Consider the following 14,003-nt stretch of genomic DNA (forward strand, 5'->3'; position numbering starts at 1 on the left):
ATGACCACCAAAAAAAACATAGAATCTCGCGGATTACCACTTTAAACTTTGTATCCATGTCTATGAAACCATCCTCATAGAACTTAGATTTCACCGATCCCCCCCTCTCCTCCATTCACAATATATCACACACATCATTTTCTTTTTTTATCATTCTCATAAAGTCCGCTGGAAACTCGTCTGCCCCGCCTCCGCTCTAAACCCTTCACACAGCTGAACTGGAGACCTGGACCCAGCCCGCCTCTGTGTAGGCCCCTGTCACGTGCCAGTACACCGCCCCCATCAGTTTGGACCACACCATCTGCACCTCTGCTGTGAAGCATTCTGGGAAATCTTCAGACAACACCTCCAGCATCACCCCGCTCAGGATCTGGGAGGAGGGAGAGAGTGAGAAGGAAATATGTGATTAATATGGGAGGAGGAGGGAGGTGGTAGAGAGATAGTGAATAGTGAAAGAGAGAGTGAAAGGGGATATGTGGCTGTTAAGATTATGGTAGGTGGAAGGAAGAAGAGGAGGGGATGAGTACAGAGGAGAGACGGAGTGATAGGAGGTGAAGTTGCATATATTGGGTAAACAAGGGCTAGAAAGGGAGAGAAGGTAAGTGAGGAAGAGAAACCAATATATGTTATGGAAGGAGTGGGAGAGACAGGTGAGAATTGAAAATGGTAACAGTAAAACAAAAGTAGTGGGCGAACAGGTAATAGAAAGGGCAGAGACAAAATGAAAAAAAGTAGAGAGAAAGAAAGGCAACAAAGGTGGGAAGAAGTAAAAAAAGGAGTCGCTATGAAGGGAAAGTAAAGAGGGAAAGGTGGATATAAATGAGGTAGACTGCCAGTGCTGTTATACAGCAACAGCATTCTCACAATCTAATGCCACATCATTCAGTAGAAGTTGGACTCAACAACCTTTGAGAATCGGGACATAAACAAAATTCCCCAGTCTTCACACAATGATGATACATATTGACATATAGTAGTTTAATAGCAGAAAATGCAGTTATTTAGAACTCTATGCTATCTCTAGTGCTATTGCTATCACTCTCTCCACCTAAACAGCTGAATACAACAAGTTTAGGCCTGTGGGAGTTCCCAAAATTCTAGGAATTCTAGGAAACATAGGAAAACACTGACTGAAGTAGAACATGGGCTGATTATCAATATGCATTCTTGCGTGTTCTTGTATCCTCCATGATGCGTTTTACGTAATATCTAACCGCCGAAGTACGATTCCAAAACCCGGACGTTTCCTTGCCAACCTCAAAATATTGAGGATGCAGCCGATGGTGACTTGACCAATGAGAACCAATTGAAATTCCCAAGATTCAGTGCGGCAATGGTGAGCAGTGCTGTAGTCTACAGTACAGAGCCGGTTAACAGGTGGGAAGATTTACAGCTGTGTGTCTTAATTAATCACACACGCGATGTGAAGCACACAGTCCATCTCAGACTGTAAGGAAGCTTCTCTGCGCTTAGTTTGATGAGAAGATCGTTCTCCCCAAGACAACTTGGGACGAACGTTCTCCACAAGGACACGAGTATCGACTTGCCGTTCTTGGATTTGATAATGAGCCATGATGAGGCAGAGTTGAAGTGGGTAAATTGCAACAATTCATCACAAAATAATTCCTGGAATGCATTGAACAGATGTGGATTTGTCCTTTAGGTTCCCATGCGTCTTACCTTGAAGTACATGGGTTCCACCTTGTGTTTGATGGCATGGGCCTTTCCCACCAGGGCCAGCACAGAGGACACCTTCTCCGGGTCGTGGAGGTTTTCCACCACGGTGTTGATGGCGTTCATCACCCTGCGGGCATGGTGCCTAAGCTGGCTGCTTCGCTCCATCTCCTCTGGGTCCTCCATGTCCTGGAACTGGCTGAAGTACTGCTTGGCTGATGGGAAGTTCACAAAGAACCTAAGGAGGTGAATGAATGGTAGATCACTTTAGACCAGAAAAATTCAACATCAATGATGTTTTCTCTAATGCCATGTTGGCATGTAACCCAAAATGCGAGTAGCAGGGAGGGGGATTGGGAGTATCTTGAAACTCTAATGGGTAGGGAGTTTTGTCCCAAAACAGGAATTGATCAACAATCCTATCAAACCCCAGCAGATATATTATGGTCATTTTGTACTACGGGGAAGTAAAGATTTTATTTATTGCCCTGTTAAGAACCTGTGTGCAAGAAAGACAAGGAAATCCAGAGAAGAAAGAGCAAAGAAATTAGAATGGGATCAGAGGGAAAATATTGTGGCTGCTTATATCGTGTGAGGAATCTCACAGACGGAGAAGAAAAAGTTTTAAAAGCCTGTATGTGAGGGAAGATAGGAGTAGAAAGAGAGGTGCAGGAAGAGGTTCACTCTCATCATAAGAATAAGAAAGCAATGTTCACATATAACTAATGGCAATAAACCCAATGGGATGAGAGCTATGACATCTAATATGCTTATAACTGAGACAAAACCATTACAAACCTCTAATAAGGCAAGTGAAAATCTTATCGGGAACCATGTATGCTTCACAACATTTGACCACAGCACTCAGGCACTCAGAATCTACCCAAGAAACTAATGGCCCAAGGCTACAAAGACACTGTTTTGTGGCACTCGTTCCAAAGTGTGACCCACAGCCACTTTGCAAAGGATAACCCGAATTCCGGTTATTTTCAACCTGGGCCATATTTTCCTAGTTTTTTTTTATTTTTTATTTTTTTATTCAAAACATTATTTAAGAAGACAAACAAATCAAAACAGTTTTTGCCATCATGGCGATTGATTGTGTTCAAAATTTGGTCACTTAGTTAACTCTAGAGCTTTATGTATAGTATTTCTAGTTCGCAAGGAGCTTTCCGATACACCCCAAGAGGGCCAACACAATCTCCACTAAACCCAAAAAGCGATTAAAACACATCCTTTCAACACAAATAGCTCACGCTAGTTAAAATAATATATTTAACACTGCGATATATGCATATATATCGCATATATGCAGTTTCAGGCTTTTATTCAAAACAAACCTCTGTTAGCTCAATCAAGTTGTAACTAAAACATTTGCTAGCAAAAATTATTTTTGACAGCGTAGATTAGTCAGTACGGTTACAAAAACACATTGTTATACGGACATTGGTAGAGCTAGGTTCACTTTATATGGAGAGTGAGAGCGCCGGGTCTATGCATTAGCCAAACTTGATACATTCCAAACCTTTTACAAGCTCGCTCAATCTAGTTGTAACTAAAACATTCGCCGGCGAAACTATTTTTTTGTACTGTAGATGAGCTACCACAGTTGCGAAGCCAAAGCAGTGGGCTAACACCAGCTGACTGACCTGAATGTGACTCCTTGCTGATGAACAGTCTTGTGCAGTGGGAAAAATAACTGGCTTCCTTACACAACAAGTTTATTCCAGTCCCAGTATTCAGTTTGGATTTCACCTCATCTCTTCTGTGGATATATTAGTTTTCTCTGCCCTGCAGGGCAGGCAGGACTAGGCTGTGCACATGTGATTGACAGGTAGGGGTGGGATGCCAAAACCAAAATGGTTCTAAAATAAATTGGCTACCCTAGCTTTAAGTGTTTACGTTCGGTGAGAAAAATATGCGCCTTTTCCACATCTGCCAAGAATGGAATCCACCCTATGCACCATTTGTACAAGTGGTGACTGGCAGGAACTGTAACAGTGAAGTAGTGCGGATGACACGGCTATAGTTAAGATTGTTCAGTCCCTTTGAGTGTAATTGGAGGCAGGTGTGCTACTGGGGGAGCATTTCGGAGCACTTCTGGTACAGATTGTGAGAGTGGGTCATCCTGAAAGATACAACTTCATGCACACACGCATATTGAGGAGTTTAAAAACTACATAATATTGATTAGGAGCAGGGGTGGAAAGAGATTTATCAATAATACTATAGCTGGATGGATGGCTTTTTTGGTTAACTAAGCTATTATCCTGGATAAATTGGAGCATTTCATGTTAGTTAACTTAAAGTGGCATTTAGTAATTTATGACCTTCATTGACCTCCACTCGTGATCAGTAGGAATTGCAACAACAGGTCCTTGGCGCAGCCCCCCACCCCTCTAACCCCTCCCATCCTCCTGAGTTACGGTGGCCTGTAATTGACAAAATCAGTACAATCACCTTTTCACAATAGAAATGAGCCAGCTAGCAAATTAGAGCACAGAGATCCAACAGAATCATCTAGTGAAGAGGTAATACATTATGATACAAATTACGGTAATAACAACACTGCTTTGTCATGTATCAAATATGTATTACCCCAAAAGGGCCAACTTAAAAAGCAGAGTAAGACTAAGCCAGGTGCAATTGTCCATTGGCTGTACTGGAATCTTGCAGTTGTCCCTTTGATGGTGTAGTTGTGGAGAAGTAATGAAGAAGCAGATACCTAGTCACTGCCTAGCATTTATTTCCCTGAAGCAGTTCAAAGCTCCACTACATGCGTAACAGACTTATAATGTGGAAGACAATGACGGATATCTCTGACGTCTCTGGACCCTGCTTGAACTCCAACCAGTGTTTACACTGGGAGTTATTTTAGGGGCATGTAGTAAATCCCTTTCTCCAACCACCATGGTAGATGTAAGCAGAGTGAAACAGAGAGAAAATGTGAATCGTCTTGTGAGATACTAGGAATGAACTTTTGTTTTGATTCAGGGTTTTGGTAATGTACGTCAGAGCCGACCACAAGCCCTAGCACCTCTTGGAGAACGGTGTGTGTTCGTAAGCCAAGGCAATAAGAAAGTTTCCATAAGCTTAGCTACAGGGCTTTTCAGAGATTGCCAAGGGAGAAATGGATGGCATTTTAGGCGTTTTCATCTTTTCATTGACAACAATGCAAAGCTCTATTGTTAACAAAAGACATACAGACACAAACACTGACAGAAAAAACAGATAGACACGCGCACATGCACACTCACACACACATACAAGTATTCACCTCATCTCTTCAGTCCTGACCCACTTTGGCTCTTGTCAGTATGTGCTCTTTCCCTGGAGAGCTTGCAGCTGACTGGATATGCTAGTCCAGTTATTTCCCAGTTTGAGTTTGGCCCTGGGCAGCGCTGCTACACTACATCCACATCCCCCAGATCCTATGACATGCTAGGCTAACAGAGGCCCTACCTAGCCTGTAGCGCTCCTAGCTTGGCTCTCCCAGCTGTCACTATACACTCTCTTCCTTAGCGAATAATAAACCCGCTAGTAGCTGTTGCCCTGGGTAGATAAACATGAAAGTTAACTGCAGCACTTTGAGAAAAGAACGGGGTGTTTTTCCTCACTGTCGTTTTCTTTTAAAGAAATGTTCTTCTCTTTGTGGTTGTCCTTTTGTGTTGAAATGATAAATGTTTAATCCCCTTCGGCCAAGTTGGTTTACAGTACATGAAGAAAAAATGTGCTACAGGCGTACCACCAGGCACTTTTTCTTATCTGGTGTTTCAATATCCAAGAGACTCTACCAGGGTATGACAGGAACTCTTGGGGTTTTGAGGAGCGGTGTCTCCATGGGGAAGGGGTTCCCATGACACTCAAAATTAAGATTTGAATTGTTTACCAACTGTAAGAAAGTATTTTCACTAATAGCAAAGATGGCAATGCATTATAGGTCTACGGTGACTTTTTGGTAGTTTGACCCATTGGTCACCTGACCCAATATGTGACAAGAGGATTGGTACCAAAATCATCTCTCTGTCTCTGGAAGATAGTTGTGTCCAGTGCACATGCTAACACTTTAGCATTCAGTATGTTAAGTAGCATAATTGTATGAGATTAGCATTATCCAAAGTGTGAAGATAAACCCTTTAGTAATTTAGTATTGTCTTTTTATTCATAACTCCTTAAAACAAAATCTCAATCTTCATCATTAGTGTAGTCCATTACAAATCAACAGTGCAAAAAACTTAAACTGTCTGGCTAACTTCACTCACTTCCTGTATAAACAAAACAAGTTATGCTTAAAGACTTTCTGGAAGAAAGATCTTCTGCCATTGAAAGTACATTCTTTTTGTCAAATCTGACCAATCCCCAAACCAAGCCTGACAGGTTTAGACAGTGTTATTAAAATTATCTAACCATCCAACGTTAGAGCTGCTGCAAGTTTTCATTTTCTCACTTGTAGGATAAACAAGTAGTCATTGGCTAGTTGCCAATGATTACTTAATATACTGAATGCTAAAGCTTTAGCATTCTCACTCACTGGACAGAGCTATCTCGGGACAGAAAGAGTAGTCTCTTGTAATTTTAGATTGATCTGTTGTAGACCTATTAAAGGAAATGTCAGCTTACATAATTTGTCAACTGAAAGACTGTTTCTCCTGCAATGATGGGGTGGGTGGCATGCATTGTATTTTTGTTGTGGTGAGATAGGTATACCTGCAGGAAAAGGCTGGAAGCCACAGTGCAGGCTGCTTGATAACTTAATATGATTTAGAAATGTAATACTCTATCTATGCAGAGGCATGCCATGAAACATTTTGTCCCTCTGCGAGAAGAGTATCAGCGTTTAGGATCTTGGAGAGCATTGAACACGTTCTTGCACCTGTCTCTGCATTTAAATGAACTCATCAAAGCAGCGCCATTAGTGGGTCTTGTTAATCATGCTTTGATTAGACTTTAAGGGGTTTATAATTCTTTGGAGCACCAAGAACAACCCTGAGCCACGCACTCTGCTCTTGAAGGATGCCTTTTTCATTAGGCAGCCTCTGTGACTCCATATCAATGACTTGGGCATAGACAAACTGTGGAACTACCAAGGTAATTTTTTACCCTGCTCATTCCATAGTCCTGATTTCAGTACTGTCAAATGAATGAACTGTATACTTTGAAGTATCATCTTCTGGAAATGTATTGGCTTCCACAAAAATGTGCTTTAATCCTACCATCAGCACCGTCCCCAATACTGTTAGAATCAAAGAATTCAGACTTTGATTGCTTTTCCAAAGCTGCCATATGCACTGTGCTGCCGGGCCTGGGGTGCTCTCCCTCTTTGGTGCAATTGCATTTGTACGCATTGGTGAGATCAACCGAGGCTATTGTCACTGTCTATTCTCCCCATGCATCCAAGCAGATGGACAGACATGCAAATGCTAATCTGTGTTCACATGGGGAATGTAATGCACTGAGCTTAAGAATCAGAACTCAGCCATGCAAGACTTTGACCCAGTGTCAGCCTTAGGTTAGGTAACTTAGAAACTGCCAGCCAATTGTTGATAATTCTACCTCCTGTGCATCCCAGTTTGTACAGTAGTTGTGTATATTCTGTCGTAGTCGGTCTTGCACTACTTGTTGGTACTTCATGTGAGTTCTGCTGTCTCTTAGCCATGTGTGTCAGTATGTACTGTGAAACTCTAACTTGTCAATATGTACCTACGCCTGTGTCACCAAGACAAATTCCTAGACGTTGTATGTGCTTGGCAGTTTTGACATAATAAATTTTGGACACGCAAGGAGAATTTCATCTTTTCATCAAGGGAGGAAGAACAAAAGAGAGAGAGAGAGAGAGAGTGAGAGAGAGAGAGCGAGATAGTGAGAGAGAGAAAGTACGAGAGATGTGTAAGAAATTGAAAGGAGTGACAGAGGAGAGGACGGATCGCGAGGCAAGGAGAGAGATATTTAAGTGCCAAAGCTTGTTGCTGTCATCCACAGATAAGAGCACAAGACAGACAGACACACACACACACGCATATACACACACACATACGCGCAGAACAGAATGCTCTCTGCCCCTTACACTCTCTCCCTTAGGGATTCTCATCACCCAAAACCGAAAATCAGTTTGTCTCACTCACATCAGTCGCCTTGGCTACGACACACTGTCCATTTTAACGAGCCCTTTAGGGCATTCCTAGTGTAACACTGAGACAGTTTAGCTAGGGACAGTCAAACGGATCTGTCTCTCTCCTCTGAGGTATAAAGAACATGAAAAGGATCAAGAAGAACACAGTCAAGCAGTGTAACATCCAATCGGTCTGCAACAATTGGCAGCAAGGCTTCACAGAGAATCTTTCTCTGTCCTAAGAAGATTAGACCTTTTGTAAAATTGTTTGATTTTATGTTTTTTGGATATATTTTGATAACTGAAGGAGAGAGTGGTCATGGAGGATGCCTTTAAGGGCTGTTAAATCATATAAAAACAAGGTGCTTGCGTGTTCTGCAAGTGAATTTAACTACTATGAGGCATAAACTGTCTCCTGTAGATGAATTTCACTCAGGATAAATGAAAATGTATGAGGCATAAATTCACCATCTCTGACTCTTTGGGTGTCTTCTCAAAGTGTGAAAGTAGTGGAAAGAAGAAGTGGACTATGGAATATTTCTACAGCATCTTAATGAGAGAGGAATGCAATGTTCCTTCCTTCTCTACACTTGTCACAGCTCGGTTTTTGGTGAGAGACTGAGCGAATGGGTGCAGAACATGGTGTGTGTGTGTGTGTGTGTGTGTGCGTGCGCGCGCGTGTATGTATGCATGCGGGTGTGTGTGGTATATGTAGATTACACCCTCCATAATTACTGGGGTTCCTACATAAGTGCCAATAACGTTTGCTGACCCAGCCTGATGCTGAGATACATGGATGACTCTATAGAAGAATAGAGATCACATCATCAGGGTCTCTCTCTCTCTCTCTCTCTCTCTCTCTCTCTCCCTCTCTCAATATACAGTATATATATATATATATATCTCTGAGTGTGTGTGCGTGTTTGTGTGTGTATGTATGTGTGTGTGTGTGTGTGTGTGTGTGTGCTAGCCTAATTAATGTATATGTGTCCTGTGTCCACAGAACAAAATCTCTAAAAACTTGCTAAAAAACATAGAAAAAAGTGGAGCATATCATTGACACTGCTATTGACCGTATAGCAGCCATTTTGAATTTACGTCTATTATGGTTAGCCTAGATTTCGGTAGCTAGCTACAGTGGGCCAAATATATTGCCTTAAAATGTGAGCCTACTGTATGTCCCTCCAAATTCTTGAGATCCATTTGTTTCTATTATGTTTTCAGTGGGGAACCTGTATAATTTGTATGATCCATGCATATCTTGTGGATATTAGCAACAATTGTACTTATGAATATGCTCTAATGGTTATGACTACCCAGTTGCAAAACCAACTTGCAAACACAAACATAACGCACCCTGGCTATAGCCTAGGGGACTGGCAAAGCAAACTTCAACACTGCATACCTCTCACTGAGATGGACTAGGCTATATCAGTGCATGAATTCATTCATTTCATGCCAGATTTCAGCAGCTCCATTTCACATCAAAAAAGGTTATCACGTGACAGACAACAGTTACAAAATACATATATTATTAGTACCTCTGCCACATACATCACCTGCTGCAAATGTAACTCAATATGGCACAACCTTGTCCTTCAAGCCCCCAGGACTAAGCTCCACACCACCAGGGACTGTGCTTTCTGGGCTGCTTTAAAGCAGTTCTAAAAACCTTTCTTTACAGAAGCGCATTTTCTGTGAACTACTAAATATCTTGCCTCTTTTTTGCTTTGCATTTCATTTTCCTTTCCCGTTGTGATTTACCTGCTTTTAATGGTCTTTTTCCCTGTAGCACTTCGTTTTTAGCAGGATTCGCTTTTAATCAAGGCGTCAATTGAGCAATGAATGATGACTGACAAGATATTATTATTTGGTCAGATTATCAGGTTATCAGATATAGCTCACTGGACTCTCAGCTTAGAAGGAACATTTGTCCTGAACTAGTGAATTGATGTGAATTCTTTTAGATGTGGCTTTCAAATACATTTTAGATCTTTGCTCTCCATTGTAACAATAATAACTACATATTTGGACTCATTTAGGCTCAGGAGTGGTGAGTGCCTGACACCCCTGCTGATTTTAATGGGGAAGAGCCTTGTATAAGGTCTTTCTCAATATGCATTCTTGTCCCTTCTTGTATCCGTGTTTGATGTCTTTTAATACCTAACAGCTGAAGTACGATTCTAAAACAAAAGAATGTCGCGGATGGATAAAGAGAAAGATCACGGACGTTTACTTGTCAACCACGAAATATCGAGGATGCTGACTAGGCCTGTCCCGTTTGCCTCACCCCTGTACCCCTGCGAACTCACGTAGTCACGCTGAGCCCTTCGGTCAACGTTCAGAATAAGTAAAACCATAGTCTGCGAGGGCTACGTCCGCAAGTTGTAGTCCGCACATTTGGATTCAGCAGAAGACTAAGCCCTTGCAGACGTAAGTGTTTGGGTCATCAAGGGTTGAGTGGGTATTAAAGGGGCAAGCGGGCCAACGAGAACAATTGCCCCAAGATTCCCAAGAAAGAAAACCCCAAGATTCATTGCGAGAAGAATGCGTCACATCCAAACAGCTCTACAGTCTGTAGTACTAAGATGGTACAATTGATGGTACAATGTCCAGCACACAGCCCATCTCAAACTGTACAGATGCTTTCGCCGATCTTGTGATCTTCAGAAGTTCGTGCACACCAACAACAACTTTAGGAACAAGGAGGCACAAGGACACAAGTATCGACACGGGAACCCCAGGCTTCGATACCCTAGGACTCACCTTATGAGCACGGACACGCCCACGTCCTCGCAGTTCTCGTAGACGCGCCCCCACGTGTCCTGGATGATCTCCCTCTCGGCGTCGGACAGCGGCTCGGCGCGCTCCGGCCTGTCCTCGCGCTCCCTCTCCCCCCCTCGCACGCCCAGCAGCGGCGGCGGCGGCGGCGAGGGCGGCGGCGGAGACTCCCTGCGAGACATCCTCCTGCGGCGCAGCAGCTCGGAGGCTCCCAGCAGGGCCCGGGGGAGGTAGGGAGCGAGGGAGGGGGGGAGGGAGACGGAGAGCTGAGACCCCACGGCGGGAGCTGGGGGAGGGAGAGTCGGGACGAGAAGAGGGGCAGAGAGGAGGAGGAGGAGGAGGAGGAGGAGAAGGAGAGGAGAGGAGGCAGCCGGTGCCTACAGCCCCCCCCCCAACCCCCAAAACAAGGAAAAAAAAAAAAAGGAACCCCCCAAACCCCCACCACCACCCACCACCCACCAAGCTACTGCTACCCTCTCTCTCTGTCTTTCTCTCTCACTCCTCCAAACTCTCTCTCACACTCTCTCTCTCCTGCTCCTCCGCTCAGTTTATCCTCCCTCCACCTAAAAACTTGTTTCTTCACTCCACTGCACTCTCTCCTCCATCCCTTCTCCTTTCTCCCTTTTTTCTCTCCTCTCTTCTTCTCCCCCCCTCTCTCTCTCTCTCCCCCGGCGAGGGAGATGCTTGTCGTTGGTGCTGCTGTTTTCTCCCTTCTACGCTCTCTCACTCTCTCCCCTCTCCACGATTCACTCGCTCCGGTGAAGGAGATGAGGCGTTTGAGGATGTGGTGTGCGTTGTGAGGACCTGATGGAATGAGAGAGGGGTGGGGAGAAAAAGAGAGAGAGAGAGAGGGGGGTGGAGAAATAGAGAGAGAGAAGGGTAGGGAGAGAGAGAGAGAAAGAGAGAGAGAGCATCAAGGGTCTCTGGCGGCACCCCCACACACACATACAGTACACACACACTAATTGTCTCTCTGAAGCATGCACATGTGGGAGAGCACATAGCCAGTCAGTATCTCTCTCTCTCTCTTTCTCTCTCTCTCTCCCTCTCTCTCTCTCTTTCTCTCTCTCAGAGACACATACTGTAGCTGCTTGTATTGAAGGGATGCAGGTGGCATGGTCATAGGGCACAAGCAGAGAAATTAGAGGTGGTAGTGTTCATTCGCTGTGCTTTTGTGTGTGTGTGTGTGTGTGTGTGTGTGTGTGTGTGAAGGGTGCCTGCTCTGTCTCAGGAGAGAGGCAGCATACAGTGAGACAGAAAAGGCAATAAGAAGGTTCTGCTTCTCCACAAACTCTCTCTGGACATTGTGGCAGACAGCTTGTCAGGTAAAGAAGATGGAGGGAGAGAGAGAGAGGAGAGAGAGAAGGGGGGGGGGATGTTGGAAAAGGTAAAGTCACTCTATTGTGAATGCACAGGGAGCTAAGGGACGAAAATGCTTCGTTTTTCCTCCCTTAAAGTCCTAAATTTCATCACTCAGACAATGAAATCATCAGTGTCCAATAACGTCTTCAGAAGCGAATCGAAGCAAATGTCAAGAGAGCGCTTCAATCCTATACCTTCCCCCGAAAAAAACACAAGACGACCGAAGACGGCGCCCGAAGGAGGTCAAACATTTATCTCCATCCAATCTGGCACGGCGGTATTGAAAACGCCACATTTGACATTCCTCGTCTCGCGCGCGCATAAAGCCTGGAGATGTTTGATAAAGTGCCGTCTAGACAAAGGGAGAAGAGGGATGGTGGAGGACGCCGCCGATGACAGGTCTATTATGCCACCGAGGCGACTGAGGAAGCCAACAATTGAGAGACGGAGCTGTCACAGCGTTTTCGCGAAATGGCAGATTTCTGCACAACACCAAAGGGTGTCACTCTGTCACTCGTCAAGACAAGATGAAATAACTCACTCAGACATCTTGCATCTGTCACTCAGGCTGTGCCAGTGCTCAGTACGTGGCTTGAGAGTCAGAGAGAATATACTCCATCTACTATCTTGTGACTGATGTAGCTACACGTGAGGGGTTCATGTGGAAATCAGGAGGTACTGTAAGTGAACTTGGAGTAAGAGTAGATGAGGACAAAGCTGAAGACAAAATGCCCTCATGTGCCTGCACTAATGGAGAATCAGGCTTTAAACCTTGAATCAGCCACTTGGTACCACTGTGTCCATTTAGATTTACTGTATCTGCGTAGCGTACCCAACAGTATATCTGCCATATGTGCTGCTATATAACGCAGGATTTCTTCTGCAAATGAAGAAGGCTGAAAACATTGGTCAAAAGAGAGGAAATTGGATTAGGACTAAAGCTAACTTCATCTGGATCTCTGTCCTTCCAGCACAAAACTGGAGCTTTAACTGCTGCAGCCCTGTAACTGTGTCTACTGCACTTCAAATAACATTTCATCACTGAAGCTCCTTTCAACTGAGGCAATTGTGACAAATAATTTGAGTTACAAGGGCGTATGATGACCGCCAAATATCCAGATCTGCAATTTGCTCTTTTCAATGCAACAGCTGACCAAATGGTAACTAATTCCAACATTGCACAGACCACTACACTGCAAGGGAGTTCACCCTGTTAAAAAGCATGCCAGTGTCACAGTGCACATTTGCTCACCAACATGTAAAAACTTCACCATCCGCTTCAAGAGACTGGTCAAATAGGTCAGCAGAGCTGGAGCACATCTCCAAATATCTACAGGACTCTCATACTGGAGTGCATTGTTCTCATAGGGGAACACAGACCGTTATGATGTCTATTTCATCACTGTAATTATTAACGATTGGTGTTTCACTCAACAGGGTCTCTTGTTCCCCTCATATTTTCTCTCAAATCTATACAAAGGATTAGCCACTTAGACCAGTCCAGAATTATAGTTTGTGCACTGGGATCAAATCAGTGTGACAGACAGAGGACTGGGGGAGCAGAGAGAGAGAACGATGAGGAGAAGGCATTCTGTGTGTGTGTGTGTGTGAGAGAGAGAGACAGAGAGAGAGAGAGAGAGAGAGAGAGAGAGAGAGAGAGAGACTATGGGCCTATGGATCACTGTGACAGGACCACACAAGATTTACAAAATATGACCCACAGTATTTGTGGGTTTATTTTGTAATTGGTCACAATTCCCAATCCTATCTTAGATTGAAGAATGGAATCTGTGTCTTGTTGGTTGACAAGTGATCTTGATCAGTATTCTTGCGCGTGATTCTTGGGAATGTTGAAAAAAACCCTTAGAATCGAACAATTCCCATATGAAGTAGTGAGTGCCTCACTCCGTATAACTATAGTCCTTCAAAACTGAGTAATGTTATTGAAATTCTCTTGTCCTGATGTGCACTAGTCCAGTGGTTGCCACAGTGACAGTGGGGTCTGGGGAGTGGGGACCACCAAAGGTCCTTGAAGAGGATTGAGGAGTAGGCTAGTTTAATTTAGTCCCTAGAAGAA

The 14,003-nt window shown here is 43.9% G+C and overlaps 1 protein-coding gene across 1 annotated transcript; it reads right to left on the reverse strand.

Moving 5' to 3' along the window:
• Positions 1–205: 205 nt before the first annotated feature.
• cygb2 (cytoglobin 2) lies at positions 206–10,746 on the reverse strand. Its single transcript, XM_071535209.1, has 3 exons — positions 10,550–10,746; positions 1,681–1,912; positions 206–370 (listed from the first exon to the last, which is right to left on the reverse strand). Exons 1-3 carry the CDS (start codon positions 10,744–10,746, stop codon positions 206–208), a joined length of 594 nt encoding a protein of 197 aa, XP_071391310.1.
• Positions 10,747–14,003: the final 3,257 nt, after the last annotated feature.

The sequence above is a fragment of the Centroberyx affinis genome, unplaced genomic scaffold (genome assembly GCF_046629955.1).
Source record: "Centroberyx affinis isolate AG114_WGS23_722 - 3 ecotype Tasmania unplaced genomic scaffold, CSIRO-AGI_Caff_v1 ptg002676l_1, whole genome shotgun sequence".
NCBI lineage: Eukaryota > Metazoa > Chordata > Actinopteri > Beryciformes > Berycidae > Centroberyx > Centroberyx affinis.